This window comes from Cololabis saira, chromosome 22, assembly GCF_033807715.1.
Source record: "Cololabis saira isolate AMF1-May2022 chromosome 22, fColSai1.1, whole genome shotgun sequence".
NCBI classification, from domain to species: Eukaryota; Metazoa; Chordata; class Actinopteri; order Beloniformes; family Belonidae; genus Cololabis; species Cololabis saira.
The window spans coordinates 6258929-6282212 of NC_084608.1; the positions used below are offsets into that span (position 1 = coordinate 6258929).

The 23284-nt window shown below is 41.9% G+C and overlaps 1 protein-coding gene across 1 annotated transcript in view; it reads right to left on the reverse strand.

Moving 5' to 3' along the window:
- The window catches only part of jcada (junctional cadherin 5 associated a), a 37596-nt gene extending 14863 nt beyond the window's left edge, over positions 1-22733 (reverse strand). The window contains exons 1-2 of the mRNA XM_061713142.1: positions 22582-22733; positions 409-957 (exon numbers count right to left, since the gene is read on the reverse strand). Coding sequence (XP_061569126.1) covers positions 409-782 — 374 coding nt within the window. The 5' untranslated portion in view covers positions 783-957; positions 22582-22733. The remainder of the gene's footprint in view (positions 1-408; positions 958-22581) is intronic.
- Between the last annotated feature and the right edge of the window lie 551 nt (positions 22734-23284).

A 23284-nucleotide genomic window follows, 5' to 3' on the forward strand; every position in this document is an offset into this window, starting at 1 on the left:
GTATATTTATATAAACATATGGGCATGTGTGTACAAATATATAGAAATATTCAACTATGTGTATGTATGTATAGGTAAGTGTGTGAGTACAGTGTGTGAGTATAATTATAGTATAGCTAGTTATAAATATTTGTTAATAAATGATTAGTGAATGGGGGTAGGATTTAATCAGTTTACACTTCTTCCTACTCCTTTTTGCACATGTAAATTAAGATATTAAGTGTTAAAGGATGAAATTCTTAGTTTTTTTTGTTCTTTTTTGTTTGCTTTCTTATCTTCTCTTTTAATTGTTGTCTTTTACATGTACAAAATAAAAAAAAAAATCTAAATCAAATCAAATGAAACAGCACAGGGCTGATCAGAGGAGCAGATGAGGCGTGTGGAGCGACAGCTCAGATCTCTCCTTACCCGCTGTCTGAGGTCAGGGATTCTCCCAGGGAATGGTTGTCCGTTTGGCCCCGGTTCTCTCCCTCCTGTTTCGTCTGGCCTCTGTCCTTCGCCTCGTTGTTGTTGTTGGGACAGCCGCCACCGCCGTACACTTGGGGCTGCCTGGATCCGCCGCCGCTCCCGTAGGGCACCGCGGGCCCTCGTTCATACCCGTTTACCGTCCTGGCCCCGTGCCTGTTCTCCAGCCCGTCGTGGTGCTTGGTGTAGGACGGCGGCGAGGAGGAGGACGGAGGCTGGTGGGAGGAAGATGCAGGGACCGGAGTGGGAGTGGAGGAGGGGGTGTGCTTGGGCAGCTTGTATCCATGAGAGATGAGGAGGTCCTCCACGCTGTACATGGTAGCATTTGTTTACGTTAGTGTGGTTCTTTTTCTCCTCTCTCTGCCTTTTTTTATGAGAGAGAAAGAAAACATAGGAGGGTAGGAAGGTAGGTTGGTTGTCAAGCGGTCTCTGCTTCTTCCCCCTACATGCAGCGCCAGGATCTCCGGCACAGCTTCACAGCCAAGGCCATCACTAGGGGGGGAAAAGAGAGAGAAAAAGCGTGAGGAAAGTGGGACGACACACACGCATCGACAAATCTGGGATCGCTTGCCTTCCCAGCAGCCTCGCTGCTTCTACAGACTTAGCTGGGAGCAAAACTTGCCCATGTTCCAAAACTGATGAGGACTAGGAGGAACAGAAACACCCTCAAACACAACTAGGCCTCTGTTGAAAAAATAGATGTTCCGATTCTCATATTTATCCCTAAAAATCGATTCATATGTCTAAAGATCGATTTTTTTTCATCATTACAACTTTTGGTATTAGTTTATGCCCAAAAATGGAATGTTTTGTTGGACACGAGAATAACTGGTGCCATATTTTTGCCTTTACAGTAAATATGTTTAAAGGTATGAAAACATTCAAGTTTTCAGTTATAATTGCATAAATTGTCTATATTCCATTACTTTATATACTGTCTTGGGGTCACATTTGCATAAAATGCTAAAAACCAAATTCTCAAAAAATTAAAAACCGAAATAGACCAAAAATGGAAAAAGTTCAAACGGAATGTGGGAAAAATTAAAGCCGATTTCATTCGTCCTCTGTTTCCTCCCTGGATCTGTTTGGTAATTCTGACCCACACGATGTTTCTGAAAGCAGTTCTATCAGCATTCTGGGAGGTGAATGGTCCTTACAGCATCATTAGCTGACAATACTTGCTGTTTAATCTCAGTATAATACTAGTATTAATATGTTGCATAACTGCACAGTCATATAATTCATGCAACAGCTCAAAAACAGTTTTAATAACACTAACCCAAATCAATATCAGAATCGAATTGAATCAGATCGAATCAAATCTTGATAATCGATTCTGAATCTTAAGAATCTGAATCGATTCTTGCCATTTGATCCCCAGCCCTAAACACAGCCCACAACAGCAGCAGCAGCAGCAGCAGCGAGAGCAGCGTTGCAGGGGTGCTGCTGCAGCGAAGAGAAAATGTCACTGCTTCCAGTGGGCTCCCCTCACATTTCCCAGCAGTGGCAGCAAAGTAGCTGGTAGACTTTCTCTTCCTACGTATCTCACCGGTGAGTCAGGGGGCCGTGTTTGTATCCGCTCACCTCTGCATCTCTGAAGCATTTCACAGTCAGAGAAGACAGGGAGAAATATGTCCTAAATAATCTCAGAGACCTCAGTATGTGGTGGGATGATGTTTTGGAGTTAAAAAAAATAGAAAACAAATGCACAGAATATCAGATAACCGATAACAGCTCTGAAGACATTAACCAGCTTTACTTAAATCATTCATTTCATTTGTGTTCGCTCCTTTTCAAAAGGAATTTTTCATTTCTTCGTCTTTCATCAAAGTACTGTCACGTTTGACCCAGTTGAACTGTAATTAGCAGTTATGGGGAGAGGGTTACGCTTTCTGAACTGTTACGGGCTCTTCACAAACTAGTCCATAACGAGTTCCTGTTCAATCAGCGGCGGGTTCTTTCTGATTGTTTGAAATGAGACTGATGAGACGCAGCAAAAGGAGCTCCAGTTCAGGTCCTTCCTGGAATTCAAATTTGTTCAGAAACAGCTCCATAATTTTGAAATACATCATCTTTTTTTGTCCCCATATGTAGTAGCCATGTAACAACGTGTCAGAAACAAACTACGACATTCGATGTAAATACTGAAAACAGTGGCTATTTGCTTTGCAATTACAGAGACGGTCATTAAAGTAGGGCTAGGGATTGATTCAAATGTCAAGAATCGATTCGATTCCGATTCTTAAGATTCAGAATCGATTATGAAGATTTGATTCGATCCGATTGGATTCAATTCCGATATTGATTTGGATTACTGTTAATAAAACTGTTTTTTGAGCTGTTGCATGAATTGTATGACCGTGTAGTTATGCAACATATTAATACTAGTATTATATTGAGATTCAACAGCAAGTTTTTGTCATGGTTTCTCAGTTGGGGATATGTTTTTTAAATGATCACTCAGTCTCCAGATCCTGCCACCCTCATCAGCCAGACAATCTACTCATTCCCCTCACCTGTGCTTCCCCGCCCATCTCCACACCTGGCTTCCATGATCATCAGTTCCCCTTTATATACCGGCCCACTTCCACGTGCCGGCTGCCAGATTGTCTAGTGTTCATGCCTAGCTTTCCAGCGTCAGTTTCTGCCGTCCTGCTACTTTGCCTGATTCCCGGTTTTTGGATTTTTGCCTGCCCCCTTTGGATTTGTCTGTCTGATCTGCCTGTCTGCCTGGTTTTTGACTCCTGATTAAAGTCTTTTTGGAATCTGATACTCTGTTTGGTGTTGTGCTTTTGGGTTCTCTGTCTTTTGAGCCGTGACAGTATTGGTAGCTAATAATGCTGTAAGGACCAATCAGCTCCCAGAATGCTGATAGAACTGCTTTCAGAAACATCGTGTGGGTCAGAATTACCAAACAGATCCAGGGCAGCAAACAGAGACGTATGAAATCCGTTTTATTTTTTCCCACTCTGTTTTAATTTTTTCCATTTTCGGTCTTATTTCGGTTTTTAATTTTTGAGAATTTGGTTTTTAGCATTTTAGTTATTCTCGTGTCCAACGAAACATAATTTTTTGGGCATAAAAAAAAAAAAGAAATACCAAAAGTTGTAATGATGGAAAAAAAATCGATCTTTAGACATATGAATCGATTTTTAGGAATTAATATGAGAATCGATTTAGAATTGGAAAATCGATTTTTTTCAACACAGGCCTACATAAAAGAATGTAATGCAAATTCTGATCACTGCTTTCTGTCCAAAGACGGCTGTTACAATGAAAGACTGATCAGGGATTGACGTGAGAATTTCCAGTGTGCATCTTCGTATGATGTGATGCCCTTGATGAAGTCAGCGCCTTGTCAACAGAAAGGATGCTGCTGCAGCCGACTCATTCAGTACTCTCAGCTGGAACGGAGCACCAACAACCTGACTGCCCTCAATACGAAATGGCATAAAGGAACATCGGTGTGAGACTCAGTGCCAGGATAAAACACAGTCCAGACGGTGTAAAAGCCAATCCCACTATGATTGTTAAAAAGGCAGAGCCAAATTGCTTGTTTCCCTCTTTGAAAAACAGACAGCATATGCAGCCTTGCCAAAATGCATTCAGCGGGAAACTGATTAGCATTTGTTTTGGTTCTTACTCCTTGTTTAGCCACGATAGTCCCATGCAGAGAGAACAAATTCATCTATAAAGGGAGTCCTGTCTCAGTGCAGTATCAGTAGCCCTCGTTCCTCCTCGTACCTGAACCCGAGGATAGCCTGGTAGGTGATTAACAGGATCCAAGACCGTGAAATGCCACTCTCTTTGTGTCTTTGGCTCTCTAATACGATTATCTTTTTCATTTAAAACCTTAAACCTGTTAGTTTTGGAGGATTGACTCTTGGTGCTTACCCAGTTAATACCTTTGTTGAGTTTAACTCTTTCCATTTGTGTTTTGAGTAATCTCCTCCAGAAGAGGCTTGTTCAGAGTTTGTGGGTAATACCAGTGTAAAATGAAGGGGGTTGTGTTTTAATATCGTTCCAGAAGAGCGTCCGGACGTGGGACACAGAGAGCATTTCACTGACCGTAAACCCTTGAACTTCCGCTGAACTTGTCCTCAGTAACAAGCCACTGATGACGTTTAATAGCCATGTCAAATCACGCTGCACGAATACTCTAAATGCCGCCAAAACGTACAATAAGAAGGTGCTATTTGTTGCCATTTCCACTGTGGATTCGTCAACCAAACTTACTTGAAAAACAAAATCATATTTTTAACGTTTTAAGACCCACCAGCAGGCCTGCCCGCAGTGTTAAAGTTAATTTATATCAGTCTGTGACATCAGAATCGAGGCTCATTCCTGCACCCAGGCAAACTTAATAAGTCTGGAACCAAATATTTGCATATTAACCTGTTATTAACTTAATATCCACATGCTCTCTCATGCTAAATCCTTAATCATTTGCATCAGTATCACCACTCAGTGAAGATTATCTCTATCATCGCTGAAAGTGAGGATTTCCTCCTGTAAAGTGAAACCCCCCCCCCGTCTCTCACCCCTTCCATCCCATGACAAGCTCCGTTTAAAAAAACCCGCTAATGCTGTTACGCAATGGAATTACCCGTTTTATATCAAATAAAAACTCGGATTCGAGCAACAATGTGCAACAATGGTCGGCTTTCATCCCCCCAAACACAACAACATTGTTTCCCCACAATGCCTTCTTGTGTGGAAAGACATTGTAGCCACTTGGATTTGGCAGCTGGAAAAAAACCGAGGGCGGATGTGTTGTATTTTTAATGACAAGGCTCACTCAAAGAGAGAAATTAATGATATAGTTTATGCATAACATATGTTGCTAAGTATGCTAAAAATAAATAGAAGCACATGCAGGATGGCACCGTGCTCTGCTAGCAGCCACTGCACAATCTTACTGTAGCATCCGATGATGCAAGAGTGATGCTTTTTTGATGTCAAATAAGCTTTTGTCAAGATTGCAGTTTAGTTGTTAAATATAAATATAAATAAAAAGCATATTTTGTGTGTGCGTGTGTGTGTGTGGGGAGGCCTGTGCCCTTGCTGATGGCTACACCAGCGGCAGGCTGCAGGGGCATGACAGCTTGCAGGTTGGCAGTTTGGTGTCAGCTCCTTATTCATGGCCCAGCTGAGATGAGGGCAGGGTGAGGAGCTAGGGAGGAGGGGAAGGCAGAGGGGAGCATGGGTGGCAGACAATACAGGACAGAGACCTAAATCAGGCCTTGGGGAGGACAGCTCTGCAGTGTTAGTGTTTGTTTTCGTAAACAGCCCTAGAATAGATGGATAACAGACCGGGATAACAGGGGGGAAGGTTAGTAGAATAATTAATTCTGAGAAGTCTATGACAACTTACTGTGTAAAACATGTGTAGAGTACAACCTCTGTCAAATCTAAGGTTTTACAGATCAGAATATAATGTAGTATATCCAGACGGCCGGGGCTCAAATGGCAAAACCCAAATTAAAAGGAGCATAACTCAGCAACTGCAAGGTCTATTTGAACGAATTTGGCAACAAAATAAAGGCAGCTTACGGGATTACATAAGTGTAAAGTGTACATACTTCCAAATCAGAGTAAATGAAGATGAAAGCAACAAAGAAATCTGACAAAATAGTCCATTTTGTAGAGTATATCGCTGTCAAATTATGGAGTGTAAACTTATAGCATCTCGTTTTGGACCAAGACTAACCTGTAACAGTTACTAGGAAGGTTTTTCCAAATATGCCATCTGGCATATTTTGTCACCCCAGTGCCATTGAGGTTTTTCAGGTACCAAACTATAAAAATAGCTTTATTTGATACATACCGTATGTCACTAAATGTATTCATTCCACTACAAAGTAGCTTTGTGGGCCATTTCTGTTTTGCAATTTTCAGTACACCTGTTGTCAGGGTTGTTTACGCAAGACATAATCTTTGATAGAAAGTGTCCGAGCTTTTTGGAGATCAATGCATAATTCAGTCTTTTGACTGACAGCTGACCATGCTTAAAGGCTAGCTGTCATCAGATAAGTTACGTAGCGATTTGCATTCTCTTGACTTTTTTTTGATATGTGAAGTAAATCCTAACTGTGCAGCAAACTGGTAGCAGCCTTCGTCTGCTACCTGCAGCCTTCATCTGCTATCTGGGCTAACTGGTGAAAGGCCTCTAGCTCGCTGGCTGCTTGCCCTTTCAGCAGCCAGGACAGCCAACTCCTCCAGCCAAAGCCACCCTCTGGGTTGCTCAACCTTTCATAACTTTGCCTGGACTACCAACAGGACTCAGCTCTAAAAAGCTCAGAGTAGAAAAAGGTAGCAATTAGTTATTAAAGGGGACCTATTATGGCATCTAATACCTATTTTAAACAGGCCTTGAATGTCTTAAAAACAAGCTTTTGATTTTTATTGCTAAATAAATTAGAAATTCAGCCTCTGAACCATGTCTTTATCTTCCCATTCTCTAACCTCATTATCTATGCAGGATTCTGAGTGGGCGGGGCTATGATAATGAGGCACTGTGCTGATTGGCTGCCTGAATGACGCATAGCAGAGGAGGGCGCAAAGACAGAATACAGACATTTGTGTTGGTCTTTACAACCAACAACAGAGCAATTTGCATGTCTAGCTCGAACAGACACATCACGATACACCGCTACGAAAAAATGAAGCTCCGGTCGGCGGAGTTGTTGTTGTTCCGGCCAGAGTTAGTTGTGGGCGTGGTTTCACGCATCGGAGGCCAACCGATGTAAATCGCTCCCGTCGTTACGTAACAACAGGAGCAGAATCTTATTGGCTCGTAGAAGTCACATCACACTGGACGGCTCATCCGGGCGGCTGTACAGACACTACAGAATTTGGTTGCTTTCCTCCTTCTCTGAGTTGGCAGGCTGAGGGGAGACCACTTTATATGTTAAAGCAAGAGAAAATGTGTATTTCATAATAGGTCTCCTTTAAGGTTTCTTGATTAGGGCAGTTCCAAATATTTGTTTCAGCTCCTGCAGTACGTGTTTCAAGTGTTTCAATAGTGACAACAGAAATGTAAAATAATGCTTGTTAGCATACCACAGCATAGACGGATCCTTTTGCAACCAAACAGCCTGTCAAGTTAGTTGAATATCGGCTCATTGAGGGTCCTGGCGGAGCTCGACTGGAGCTTAGCCAGTCCTCGTTTCTGCCTCCATCGGCCACACCACAGCACTGAGACTGTACTCGTCAAAGTCTTAAATGATATTCATCTGAATAATGATGCATGCAAATCCTCTGTTCTGGTATTACTGGATCTCAGTGCTGCATTTTACACAGTTGATCATAACATTCTTCTCAGCAGACTGGAAAAGTGGGTGGGACTTACCGGCACTGTGCTTCAATGGTTCAAATCTTACTTGCAAGATAGGGCCTTTTTTGTGTCAATAGGAAACCATGAGTCTAAGAGAACCAAGATCACATGTGGGGTTCCTCAAGGGTCCATTCTCGGACCGCTTCTATTTAACATCTATATGCTACTGCTAGCTCAGATTATGGAACATCACAACATTTCCTACCATACTTATGCCGATGACACACAGCTTTATATTTCAGTGTCACCACATGACTACAGTCCCCTGATCTCATTGAGTAACTGTATTCACCAAATCAATGAGTGGATGTGCCAGAGTTTTCTCCAGCTAAATGCAGAAAAGACAGAGGTGATCATTTTTGGCCCTAAAAATGAAAGGGAAAAGATCATCGCTCACCTTGGCTCCATGTCATTGACAGCTACGAATCAAGCCAGAAATCTGGGTGTAATTATTGACTCAGACCTGAACTTCAACAGCCATCTAAAGTTTATCACTAAATCTGCCTATTACCACCTAAAAAACATTGCTAGAATTAAGGGGTTTCTGTCTAAACAAGACATGGAAAAACGTATTCATGCATTCATTTTCAGTAGGTTGGATTATTGCAATGGCATCTTTACAGGCCTTAACAAGAAGTCAATCAGGCAGCTGCATCAATCAGTCCTTGTTTCAGCCTTGGCAGTACTCGTTTAAAATCTTGGTTCAGTAACAACAAAGCGCCACCCATCTAACTTCTGGGTTAAATCCCATCCAGAAGTAAGATTCATTGCAGATCCTTGACTGACCGCTGGATGCTGGCTCTAAAATCAATCCTCATTGACTCCCACGTTAAAGTGTCCAACTTTAGAGCAGAAATAAACATATTTTCAGCCTGTTTCAAATAAACATTTTGCACTTTTTTTTGGAGAATTTATATTGACAGCCTGCTCAACCAATGGCTAGCCACTATCACTTCCTCGTCAGTCATCGTCCTGCTACTAAGCAATCGACGGCTTGTCTAGCACCGGCTAAAAGTTGATTTTGTGTGATACATATGTAGATTTTGTCACGATTTGTGTGTTTATAAATAACAACAACTACAATGGCAATCATCTACTGGGTACGTCCATTTCAATCAGGCGAACCACAAAACAAGGCAAAACACAGAAACACATTATGAATTAAGAGTTGGTATAACAGAGAGGGATAATCTGAAGTAGTTTTTTTCTGTGTGACATGATTAGTTTGTCAAGTCTGAGTAGTTTTTCACAAAACAGCTTCTTTAGTTCATTTAGATTTCCACAAGATCTCCACTTTGGTCACATCTGTTAAAAGGACATTGTTCAAACTACCACTGCAAACATAAGCCATAGTTAGAGCTGCAACGATGCACCGACGTAATCGATTACATCACATAACACCCTGACAACAGCGAGTACAAGGAGCATACGTTAATCGAATGAACTTCTACCTCTTAAAACCGGATTCGAGCATCAGGTTTGGGACTTTTTCAAAGAGAACGTACGCTCAGTAACATCTAAATAGCATCTCACAGCAGCACAACCGCAATGAGCATCTCAAGATAAAACATCCTGTGGTTCTCAAACCTTAAAGTGACGACGCTACAACAATATAAGCATTAGCCACATTAAATGTTTGTTATTTGATAGTTTTCCCTGTAAGTCATGGCTTGATCATTTCCTGGTGTGAGAAATAAAACGATGATGCTGATGGCTCACCTGCTTCAAAGTGTTCCAGCCTATCTTGTCTTTTTCGAGCATTTAGACTAAACAATATTGATTTATATTAATGTCATGTCATGTAATGTCTGTCAGTTGGCAAATATTCATCCCTTTTTCTGGTATTTTAGGTTTTTAGGTAAGAATCACTATTTTGCAATATTCTGACACACTCTAGAGTCAGATTTTAATATAATATTAAATATAATTAATATAAAACCTCTTGAGTAAACTGCAAGGTTCCCTATCAAGACCAACATACTCCCAATCCCAGGATTTGTGAGAGCCAAATAAAAAAAGCATACGCCAGCTATGATAAATGATCTGATTTTTTTTAATTTTTTTTTTATGACTCGTTTTACCTTTTTCTTGTAGCACTTTGAGATTCACCGAATGGAAAGTGCATTCATTATTATTATTATTATTATTATTATAAATGTTTAATTACTAGGTTGTGTCTAGATTGAATAATAATAATAATGTATGTGCACTCCATCAACTTTCTTCCTTCCGTGCTGATGTCTTTCCTCTTTGGCACTGTGTAAACACAGATGTAAATGCCAGCAAACTGTCAAAACGTCTGCTTTTATAGAGGTGATGAATCAACAATAACTTAATGTTCACCTGTCTGTTAGCCGCGCTCTTCATTTCTGTAGTGCCAGTAAGAGTGTGGTTAGGTATTTTTACACAAAGTACTTCTGCATATTGGCCTAGTTTTTGTTAAATAAACAATGACACAGTCTAATAGCTGTCACATATTGTGGTTCATTTAATTTAAATGCGTTTTCCTGCACACAAATGGTACTTATAAAGGGAGTGTGCACAGCAGGCTTTCTTCACACCTTTTTTAAGTGCTACTATTGTTGTGTTCAGTTATTATTATAATGAAGTGTGAAATGAATTTAACACAAACAAAATAGGCAATTTTACTAGGAAACCATGATTTGTGTCAGATTAAGCGTCTTTGTAGGGCTACAAAAAGTATCAAAACGTCATCGTCACTGCAATACTAGCAATATCAATATCTTCTCAGTCCCTCATTCACATTTAAAGATTGAATGGAAGGAAAGGGAGTACGGAGTGGCTTCAGAAAAGGAAAATGCACGTGTTGGTGTGACCTGGTCAGAGCCTAGACCTCCACCCGACCTCAGCCCAGCGGTTTACACCAGACGACCCACAAATGCGTCTGAGCTGCAGCGGTTCTGGAAAGAGGAACGGCTCAAGATTCTTCCCAAATGTTGTGGCGGTTGGAAACAGAGCTATTGAAAGTGCTTGCTTTTAACACCACAGCTGCCAGGAGAGGGTCAACAAACTATTAACACTAAATATTCACTTTCCTGCAGCACTGTGAATGTTTAATGGCTATGTTCAATAAAGAAATGGGTATTAATGATGTTTCTGGTGTATCATCTTAAGAACATCGTGTTTACCCATCACTATGTGTTATATGAAAGTCAGATCACGTTTTATGGTAGCTTTATACAGAAAACTAGTTAATTGCCAATCAGAATTTACATAATTCTTCCTGCCACTCAATAAAAGAGATCCATAAACATAAATAAGAAGAACGTGTCATAATCTCTTTGCGTTCAGTTTCACACAAAAAACTGCACAAAGTTTGATGCGTCTGGCCCCTGATAGCTGTTTTATGATGTGATATATAAAACTAAAAGGTTGAACTCACTTAATCACGTGATCATAAAAGTGTTAAAATAGAATTCCCTCTATGAAAAAAAAGGACTAAACTCAAAAACAACTCCCAGCATAAAAGCATGACGACAAAAGGAACTTTCAAACACCAGAACTGGAAGCAAAACACGATAAGACCCCTTCCTAAAATAATCCACCTCTCCAGCACATTGTTCCCATGCCTCGTAGGATCTGCGACCCGAGTGGGTGTGCACTTGGCAAGTCTCTGGGCTGCATCCCCTAGAAATGTGCACGTACAGGCCTTTCTGAGGGCTGACAGCCCATCACATTTAGCAAGCAGCACCGCTCTGCAGAGTGTTTATCTATGTGACATCAGCGCGTCCAGCGGAGGGGGCCGTCTCTCTTCCTGAGGAAGCGCGTTGTCGTCAGGACGGAGGAGAGCCGACCATGTCACAAATCTTTCCAGTCCTTCTCTCTGGAGGCCACCGTTTGACCCAGGGAAAGAATCCAGAGGCGTGCTTTGCGCTGAGAAACAAACCGTCCGAAGGGTCTCTCGGGCCATACTACGCCAGCCTTCCATTCCAGACCTGGAGCGGTTCGTTTGCAGTGAGAACAGAATCGACGCAGCAACCGACACAACTCACTCATAAGCTGCTTTCACATAAAAAAGAGACGCGGTTTGCGCAAGACCACCTCCGGGTAGGACGCACACTCGGCGCAGAGTCGGCGCAGACTCGGCACAGAGCCTCCACCACCTTCTCTCCTATTGGACACAACTTTCTCTCTTCTCCATTCTCTCCTATTGGACGCGGTGAGATGTCATCACAGCGTGGCACGGTGAAATTAAAAAAATTTCAATTCGGGCAGGCAAGCGTGGTTAGGGTTGCCACCTTTCAGAAATAGAAATAAGGGACGCCCTGATTTCAGCAGCGCAGGCACCTAAAAAAAGGGACATCCCCAAAACTTCTAAAATGCATAGAAATGTATTTATTTTATATGAATAAACAAAACGCTTTGATTTAAAGTTTAAAGTGCTTTAATAGCATTGAACTTGCATGACTGTACAGACAGACAGCCATATAGCAACTGAAATATCCTCCTATGCTACGTATGTCCACATCAGCCCAGATGTAGAATATAGCTACAGGTGAAGAAAATGGTGTAACAGTTAGTTTATTTCAATAATTCAACTTAAAAGGTGAAACTAATACATGCATATTACATAGTCTCATTACAGGCAAAGCAAGATATGTTAAGCCTTTATTTGTTATAATTTGGATGATTGAATTGTTTAATGATTTCATAATATATTCTAATTTTTTGAGATTTTTTATTTGGGGTTTTCATAAACTGTGAAGCATAATCACCAAAAGTATAACAAATGAAGGCTTGAAATATCTCACTTTGTATGTAGTGGGAAATAATATATTTGTTTCAGCTTAAGTTGAATTTACTCCGAATGAAGTTTTTTGCAATATATTCAAATTTTCCGACCTTCACCTGTATATTATGACATCAATAAATAAGAGCATAATATGTGCCTGTATTGGTTCAATACGGAACTTTTAATTCCCAATTACGGAACAATTCCGTATTTCAAGGGACGGGTGGCGACCCTAGGCGTGGCACAACGCCGCAGCAGAGCGGTCGCTCTTGCGCCGCGGTAGCACATACACAATGAATGGGATCGCCAGCGGCGGTCTGCGCTTTGCGCCCTCTATGTGAAAGGGGTTATAACCATTGTTGTTTTTCCCGGGGTACGGAAGAGGAAACTCCTTCCGCGTTCATTTCTGACCAGTTTGTTCGCGCATGGCATTTGTTAACAGCTTTGAACCGCTACATACGGTTTCCTTGTGAACACAAACGCCACAAACGAAAAACGAAACAACTGTATCGATTTAGCCCCTGAATTGGAACAAAACAAACGGGCCACAGGTCTGAAAGCACCCTTAGATGTTTTCCCGCTTCAACAAACCTGATTCAAATCAATGCTCGTCACCAAGGTCGTCTTGAGTTCTGCACAACTCTGTTAATGACACTATAGTCAAATAGTTTGACCATTATGACGTGTTAAACGTTAGTGTTTCCAGTAATTAACGTCACAGATGCCAGTCTGACCATTTAAAGAGTTAAAAGTCATCACTCTACTGCCTGGTATCATGGTGTGCACGGCACTGAACATGGGCCAGAGAAAATTAAAGAGAGAGTCTCTGAATAGATCAGAAATGATTATAGACAATTGTGTCAAAGATGAGGACTAGAACGCCATCTCCAAGCAGTCTCACATTCTTGTGACTAGAGCTGGACATTTCCGTCAGAGTTTAGGGTCCACAGGACTGCAGCCAACCTCCCTGGATGTGGACCCGAGGAAAACTGATGACAAACTGCAGAGACGGGGAACATGAATGGTACCTAAAGAGCCCAGAACAACTTTAAAAAAGATTCACGGTGAACTCCAAGGTCAAAGTACGTCAGTGTCGCAACATCTGTCACTGTTTCAGTTAAAGACAACCAAGGGACCAAGGGAAAAAGAATCTGTAAAGAAATGAGACTGTAATTTGTCAAAATGCATATTGACAAGCCACAAAGCTTCTGGGAGAATTTCCTTTGGACAGATGTGACAAAACTGGAGCACTTTGACGAATCACATAAGCTCTATGTTCACAGTGGCAAAACTGAAGCATAACCCCCCACCCCCACCCCCCCAAAAACACCTCATTTGAAACACGGAGGGGGCCCGGTTACATTCTGGGGCAGCTGTGCAGGTGCAACGAAATCTCAAGACATTCTGGCACCAAACAAATGAGCTGCCCAGTGTCCGAAAGGTTGTTCTCTGCCACGAGTCACGGGCCCTTTAACGGGATAACGACCCACAACACACAACTCAAAACACCAGAGAATGAATAAAATCCGAACACTGAACTTCTCTGTAGCGGGCCTTCCATAGGTCCTGATCTAAATCCCACTGAACATCTGTCAGGGAAGCTCAGACGTCCAGTTTGGAGGGGACACACTCCAGACCTGAGACAGCTGGAGCAGCTTGCTCATGAAGACCGGACCAGAAGTCTCACTGACAGTCGCAGAAATCGCTCGATTGCTGAATCGATGATTCTTTTCAACCAAAATACAAGAGCAATGTCTGATTTTCATTGCTGAGTTTTCAGTAAATTGTTATTTATTATCACTCTTCTCAGTTTCAAGTTATTTATGGATAAGCCCTGAATGCAGGCATTGTGACGAAGAATTGTCAAATTGGTTTGATTCACCGCACGAATCGGCACAGATTACTTTTGTAATACTATATTTGACCCGGTCTTTGTACGTTTTGACCGTATAGAAACGTAATTCTCGTCAGTTGTGTGAAATAAGACCTGGAAACAGGCACTGTGGCATAAAATTGTCAAATTGGTTTAATTCACTGTACGAAATGTTACAGATTACTTTTGTAATATTGTATTTGACCCGGTCTTTGTACGTTTTGACCGTATAGAAACATAATTCTTGCCATTGTAAGAATGAGATGTACCTGCTGTACTCTACTGTCCTTACTTTTTAACAACTTGTGCTTTTTATTATTTTACCTCTTTTCTTATCATTTTAGTTCATTTTATTTATGTTTTAATTTCCGTTTTTAATGTTGATGTAAAGCACTTTGAATTACCTTGTGTTGAATTGTGCTGTACAAATAAACTTGCCTTGCCTTATTTCAGGGACCACTGTGAGTAATACTTTCTTTAATAAAAGGGTACAAACAATTTGTCCACGCGTGCACGTGCGCCCTCCCACACAGAACAGCGCTGTAGTCAATTTGCTCATCTGCAGGTTTATCCCGGAAAAAAACAAACCTCCCACCTGCATTATGTTCTTTTTTAAACTTACACCATAGCAAATGTTGTATCCCTTTCATGAAAATAAGTTCACGCACAATAGTGTGTGGGCTGCAGAGATATTCCCTCTGAACTGCTTCTATCGAAAAACTGATTACAGCCTGACTCCACTGGTGGAGAAATCAAAGGCAGGATGGGTTGGAGGAAAGGGTGGGTGGCTGGGTGTGTTCCGAGTGTTTATTCCCTCACAACACAGTCTGAAAACATTATGATCTGGTTCTGATTAATTTATGATCTGGTTCTGATTAATTTCAGACTGTCAAGAAGCAGCCCAAACCAAAAGTCTGTCCTCTAAAGTTTAATGCAGATTGAGTGTTTCAAGAGTACATATATATATATATATATATATATATATATATATATATATATATATATATATATATATATATATATATATATATATATATATATATATATATATATACACAGGATGGTCTCAGAAAATTAGAATATTGTGATTTTCTGTAATGCAATTACAAAAACACATTCTAAAATACATTCTGGATTCAATACCAATCAACTGAAATATTGCAAGCCTTTTATTATTTTAATATTGCTGATCATGGTTTACAGCTTAAGAAAACTCAAATATCCTATCTCAAAAAATTACAATATTCTGGGAATCTTAATCTTAAACTGTAAGCCATAATCAGCAATATTAAAATAATAAAAGGCTTGCAATATTTCAGTTGATTTGTAATGAATCCAGAACGTATGACATTTTTGTTTTTTTAATTGCATTACAGAAAATAAAGATCTTTATCACAATATTCTAATTTTCTGAGACAGTCCTGTATATATACGGTATATACATATATATATATATATATATATATATATATATATATATATATATATATATATATATATATATACATATATACATATAAACTAAATCTGTAAATACAGCATAGCTAATTAATGCAAAACACAACCAGTAAGACACTGATGTTGTGAGGGTAATTATGTCAATGGATTTATTTCCCATTGTGTAATAAGGCTTAGCTCAGTTCAGCTCCCATGTAGAGATTTGACGTCATGAGATTTTCTTCATCTGAAAGCCTCTGATAGTGCTATGTGGAGGGAAACTGGTCGTTTCATGCGAGAGGAATACTAAACACAAAGTACAGTTATTAAGCATCCTAATCTGCAAGGCTGCCCAGGACTGTATAGTCTTCACCTGCACAGCGCTGCTCCCAGCAGCCTGGGCTGTTTTTTCTCAGCCTGCCAAACTGACTTCTTGGTAATTAGTGTCTGTCAAAGTCCTGGGAGTGCTGGAGATGACAGTGGCATGGTTTATCAGCGAGGAACACAGTGATCAAAGGGTTAGCAGCTCTGGCATTCTGCTAATCAGATGCGGACCTCTGCATGCCTGCTGCTCGGCACGACGGAGGGGACAGTGGTAAACCATCCAGCATAAGCCCAAAACACATTCCAACTCATGCCCCGTCTCAGTAACTTTAACAAATCAAGGGTGCTGCAGCCCGTGGACGTCTGCGGACGTCTGCAGACGTCTGCGAGGCACGTCACATGTCTCCGCGACGCATCACAACGGACAGCCATGTGACAAATAGAAAAACTGCTGTTAAAATGATTGGTCAGGGTGATCTCAAGGGCTCCATCGCTGCACTGGTATGAAACACACATGCAGAAATCACAGAGCAGGCCCCTTAAAGCCATGTGTCAAACACACATCCAGGATTCGGCGACACGTACGCAGGGGGTTCATTTTCATGGCTCGGTTTCATCACGCTGGCAAATATCAGTAGCCTTCACACATTTCTGGCTGGCTTCGTCCGCCAGCGTCTCTTCCTCCGCCTGCCTACGTCACCTCTGCTCTGACATCACCATGCGACATCACGCAACGACCTCAGAGGGGATCCCTGTAGCCGGGCAAACATTAGATGACTTTCAGAGGCTTTGGCTACAGCCAACAAATGCCAGACGGGGGCTAGTTTTTTTCATCCTGTGTGGCTCAGCCTATAAAAAATGATGCGGAAGAGTGACACAGACAGGCCCCAGTCTAAACTAATCAGTAGAAAACACATGCAACTACGAGCAAATATGCAGCTTTTTTTGGGCCGCTCCTGAATGTGGAGTCGCAGTGATTCATTTCACGGCCGTGGAGGGGCCCTTCAGATTTGCTGACCAACCCTTTCCTCTCACTGCTGGAAGGAATTAATGAGCTGCTTCCCTTATACGCTCCCCATCCCGGTGTGCTCCACACCCTCCCTCCTCGGGGCATCCAGCACCGTCTCATGTTCCCACACCGTCCCGTTCTCAGGGATGTGTGAAACACCAACCGCATGACACGCATGCACCCACGCACACACAGGTTCCTCACACTCGTCTGTGAAAAGCCGATTACTGTGTATGATGGTCCACAAATTTGAATTGCATTTCCTTTTTTTAAACTCCTGAGCTCCAATTGTAAAAAAGATCTTGCCGGAGATCTTTTCCTGACATTTACAAACAGCTTTTGATGTAAACTCAATGAGCTGTAAAAGGTGATGGGAAACAGATCACTCCTGGGCAATATTAACAGTGCCTCTTTAAATATCACAAACAAACACCACCTTAAGTCATCAGAAAGCGCCAAATGTCATGGAAAAACAAGACTCAACCTCACTTTTAGGAGCAGCACTGTAATAACTCAGTAATAATGCAAATCTTGAAGCTCGTCTGCCAGGTAAAATCCTGGTAATTGTACTTCTGGTGGTCCCTATGTGAAAATGACTCTTATAGTTGACTGTTTCCAGACATTTAAATAAATAGTCTTTGTTTTGGTCACAATGGCACGTGAACACGGTGCAGAGGCTCCCTTTCCAACCATGTCCTTAGAGCTCTGTTTACAACAGCCACGTTGAGGGGGCGGACTCAACCCCTTGACTCAGCTCCACCCCCTTCTTCTACGGGTGGACCTGAATACTGCAAAAACATCTGGATATGTGTTCGTTAGGCTGCTCCCACTCACGGCCATGTGAACCTCACCTACAGTGATGCGTGAAGTCTTTCTAGCCGCTGAAAGGATGACACAATTTAAACTGAGCAACCGGTTGGCAAAGAAACACTGTTCATTTCCAGAGAAGATGGTTTTTCAGGGACATACAAGTTATTTTCCATCCAGCATACAGTACGTCCGCTGTGCACTTGTCAGTCGATCTCGCTCACACTAACGACTGGTTCGTTCTAATGCATCTCTGGAGGCAGAGATTGCATCATGGTGAATGTGCACCCCCTCATATTCAGTCACATGCGTGAAAACCTCCCTCATATACACTTCCTGCAACACGGACCACCTTGGGAAGTCCCAAGCGTGCTCCTTTTGAAGCTGGCCCAAACCCTTAGCTCATGTGTGCGCCTCGGAAACGTCAACAATGTTGCTGTTGACTGAAGCCTGAATTAAGATTCTGCGTTAAACCAACGCGGAGCCTACGCCGTTGCCGTGATGCTGTCGTGAATCCTTCGGACCTCTCCGTCACTCCATTTCTCTGCGGTGCTGTACCCCCCCAGAGCGCTAGTTGATACTTTGTTTAGCTTCCGGCTTTTCCGGTCACAGTGAATCAAAGAGATAAGGACAACTATTGTGCAAAAAACCAAAACAACCAAAAAAAAATGTTTACACACACACGAAGAAAAGAGCGCTGAAAGTTCACTACTGCTTCACGAACCGGAACCGGAAATGCATTGCTACCAAGCAAACCAATCATAGCCCTCTTGGTCTGCGTTGGGTCTGCGTTGGGTCTGCGTTGGGTCTGCGTCGCCTCGACGCGTAGTTACACTTTTTGGGAGGTGCAGGTCAGGCTACGGCGTAGGCTACGGAGAGACTCCCGCGTAGCCGCGTACCCTACGGAGTAGGCTCTGCGTTGATTTAACGCAGAACCATAATTCAGCCTTAACATGACCAAACTGATCCATGGACCTGTTTCATCCACCTTGGAAGTGTCGCTCCTGTTGGGAAAGTTGGGAAAAGTTTGACTCTTCAGGCACCAGAATGCCTACCAGAATGCGGTCCCCACCCCTGGTCATCCCGTTGCTGCTTCCACCTGCCTGCTGTGCTGTTGCTGTCCCTGACCCACCAGTCTGGCCCTCGGCAGGAGGGTCCCCCCTTATGAGCCTGGTCCTGCTCAAGGTTTCTTCCCTCCTAAAGGGGAGTTTTTCCTTGCCACTGTTTGGCTTAAGGTTTTTCTCCCACTAGGGGAGTTTTTACCTGCCATTGTTTATGTAATAACTGCTCGGGGGTTTATGTTCTGGGTATGGGTCTCTGTAAAGCGTCTAGAGACAACTCTGTTGTATTAGACGCTATATAAATAAAATTGAATTGAATTGAATTGAATGAGTTGACCCCATTGCAGCCAATGAATTCGTACAAGCGGCAGGACAGCGTCAAAGCACCTGGCTCTTGTAGCACACAGAAAGTTCATTCCAGCATTAGCAAGCGACAACACCAAGCATCCGACACACCCACTGTGGAAATGTTGCTGCCTGAGTGCAATAAATGTGGGGAGGCTGGATCACCCCACTCTGACCCGGGTCTGTGATGTCACATCACCCTGAAGATCTAAAAGGTTCGCTGGATGAGAGGTTTGGGATTTAGGTCAACCCAAACACTTATTTTGTTGTTGATATTAACTTAAAAAATGAATCTTTTTGAGAACTGAAGGTTTTGTTTCAAAATACGGACCCTTTTAAAACCACTGAGCAGTGACAAGGCGTGAGTGGGGAGCACAGTTCTTCATCCAGCCACGTAGGATGTAGAAAACAAACACTGGTTCAATTCAATTTTCAGTGTCAAAGCACAAATGACAACATTTACCTTTCCCTGACATATTGGCAAACGGCTGGCTGTTTTAATAATGCATGCAAGAGGCCGAGGAAACGAGAGGTCAGCGAGCAAACAAGCTGCAGGTGTGACAAAGTGACAACACGCAAACATCAAAGCAAGCCTGAACTTGGCACACCATTTGCCAGGGGATGCAGCTCATCATCCATCGCCATTTGTGACTCTCTCCGCATGCGAGCGGGACCGAGAGGCGCTCGGAACCGGAGCTGCTGCCGCCACCGTATCGTCGGAGAGTGGGATGGATGGCGGGCTTTGGCAGGGTGCTGGCAGGGTGCTGCCAGTGTGCTGGCCTCGCTAGTTCCCTGGCAGGTTGCTATCGCAGCCAGTGGCGCCACCAGGGGGGGAAATTTGTGGCCCTGGCCCCCCCCCTACAAATTTGCTGGCCATCCCACTGGCCACCCCACTTGCCTCAATAAAAAAAAAAAAAAAAAACACTTGCCGGTCACATAGATTCTATCGTCAGTAATGCGTTTCATCCCAAATCATTTGGGCAAAATGCATATCAGTAGGTGTTTCTTTAAAGGGGACCTATTATTAAAAACAGGTTTTCTCTGTCTTTAACATATATAAAGTGGTCTCCTCTCAGCCTGCCAACTCAGAGAAGGAGGAAAGCAACCAAATTCTGCAGTGTCTGTACAGCCGCCCGGATGAGCCGTCCAGTGTGGTGTGGATCTACGAGCCAATAAGATTCTGCTCCCGTCGTTACGTAACCAAAATGCAATTTGTGTCGGTTGGCCTCTGATGCGTGAAACAACGCCCACAACTAACTCTGGCCGGAACAACAACAACTCCGCCGGCCGGAGCTTCCGCCATTCTTTCGTAGCGGTGTATCGCGTCATTAAGGCAGCCAATCAGCACAGAGCCTCATTATCATAGCCCCGCCCACTCAGAATCCCACATAGATAATGAGGTTAGAGAATGGGAAGATAAAGACATGGTTTAGAGGCTGAATTTCTAATTTATTTAGCAAAAACAATCAAAAGCTTCTTTTTAAGACATTCAAGGCCTGTTTAAATTAGGTGTTAGATGCCATAATAGGTCCCCTTTAACTATTTCTGAGCCTAATAATATATATATATATATATATATATATATATATATATATATATATATATATATATATATATATATATATATATATATATATATACATATATATATATATATATATATATATATATATATATATATATATATATATATATATATATATATATGTATATATATATATATATATATATATATATATATATATATATATATATATATATATATATATATATATATATATATATATATATATATATATATATATACATACATATATATATATATATATATATATATATATATATATATATATATATGCCTTAGGTTTTTACCAACATGGTATTAACCATTAATATATATGCAGACATTCATATTAATAAAATAAATATATGATATATTAAAATATATATTATATATTAAAAATGCATATATATATATATATATATATATATATATATATATATATATATATATATGTATGTATATATATATATATATATATATATATATATATATATATATATATATATATATATATATATATATATATATATATATATATATATATATATATATATATATATATATATATATATATGCCTTAGGTTTTTACCAACATGGTATTAACCATTAATATATATGCAGACAAGTTAGAAAGTAAAAAAAAAAACAAAAAAAATAAAAAATTCTGAGTATAATGAAATCCTGTAATGATGGCTTTTAGTTTTGTTTCCACCTCAAGAATTGAAGTGGCCCCCTCTGCCCCCCTCCTAGGAAACCGTTTTGGAGGCGCCCCTGTTGCAGCGGAGGAGGCTCTGGCCCCGAAGCGCGCAGCACAGATGTGGGGCGAAGTCACCAAATTCCCATGCGAACATCTGTCCGTTTAAGGAATCTCCATGTGAGCAGTACACGGCTATCTGACAATAAACTCATCGGATCATAAATGGATAAGTCAAGGTCCTTGCTTGAATTCGGCGACAACTATATAGACAATATGTCAAAGATAAGCTATAATATCTGTGACTCCTCAGCGCTCACGACCACAACACACCGTGGCTGTGGAGGAGGATTCGGGGCAAAACAATCCCACAAGTTAAAATTGGATTTCAGTAACTGTTGTTTTGATCGGCACAACATTAACCCCGAATACAAGCCACCAATAAAGTGCCCCCTTTCAGTGTGTAGTTTGCGCTCATCTCGTTGGAGATCTCCGCGTCTATGCAATGACATTAAAAACTGCGTAATCTCGGAAGGAGTCTGGCCTCTGTCTCCTCCGCCGGAGACAGCGCTGCATCTGCACCGACGGGGCTAGCGCTAGCCGCCATAGCTCCATCAGCTTCTTTAACCTTCAGCAGAGACATAATGGCACACGTTTCAAGTTTGCGGGGGGAATAAAAGAGCATAAAAGAGCCCCCATCCTGCAGACATTTGCCCCCGATGCGCCGTCCAGCGCCGGTCCGCGCACAGCTGGGGCGCAGAGCCCGCAGCTGGAAGTTCAGGGACCTTTTTGGAAATGTGAGGAGTCGTCTGCGCGTCCATTTATGATGACTTCAAATAAAAAACAACAACAACAACAACGCCACAAATGGAATGCATGTGTAAAAAAAGGTGACGCAGGAGCGGGTTTTTACCTGGGAGACGTGTCGCTGCGCTCATCCCGGCCGCTGCGAGGACTGACGGAGCGGGGAGTGCGGGCTCTGCCGGGGGAGCAGCCCTCTCTCTGCTGGCTGGAAACTCTGCTCTGATGGGAGGATTCTGCTCTAGAGAAGGTCACTTCCCCCTCAGCCCTGCAAGATCATATCAGCGACGCTGCTTTTGGGAAAATGCACACTATATCCAGTCCAGTTTCCTTACAAACAAGGAAACTGGACCATATTCCACCGGTCATGAAATCACTCCACTGGCTTCCAGTGAGTCAAAGGATAGAGTTTAACATCTTACTGCTGGTCTACAAAGACCTGAATGGTCTTGGACGAAAATACATGGTTGATCTGTTAGTTCCCTATGAAGCTCTCAGACCCCTGAGGTTCATCTGGATCTGGTTTGTTGTGGTTCCAGAACCAGAACCAGCAAGGTGAGGCAGCGTTCAGTTATTCTGCTCCTCACCGGTGGAACAAACTTCCTGTAGACCTGAGGTCTGCTCCAACTGTCAGCTCCTTCAAATCAGGCCTGAAAACATTACTGTTTACTGAAGCATACTCCTAAATTAAATACTTACCTGCTGTACTCTACTGCCCTTACTTTTAAACAACTTGTGATTTTTATTATTTTACCACTTTTCTTATCATTTTATTTCATTTTATTTGTTATTTACTGTTTAATTGTGTCTTGCCG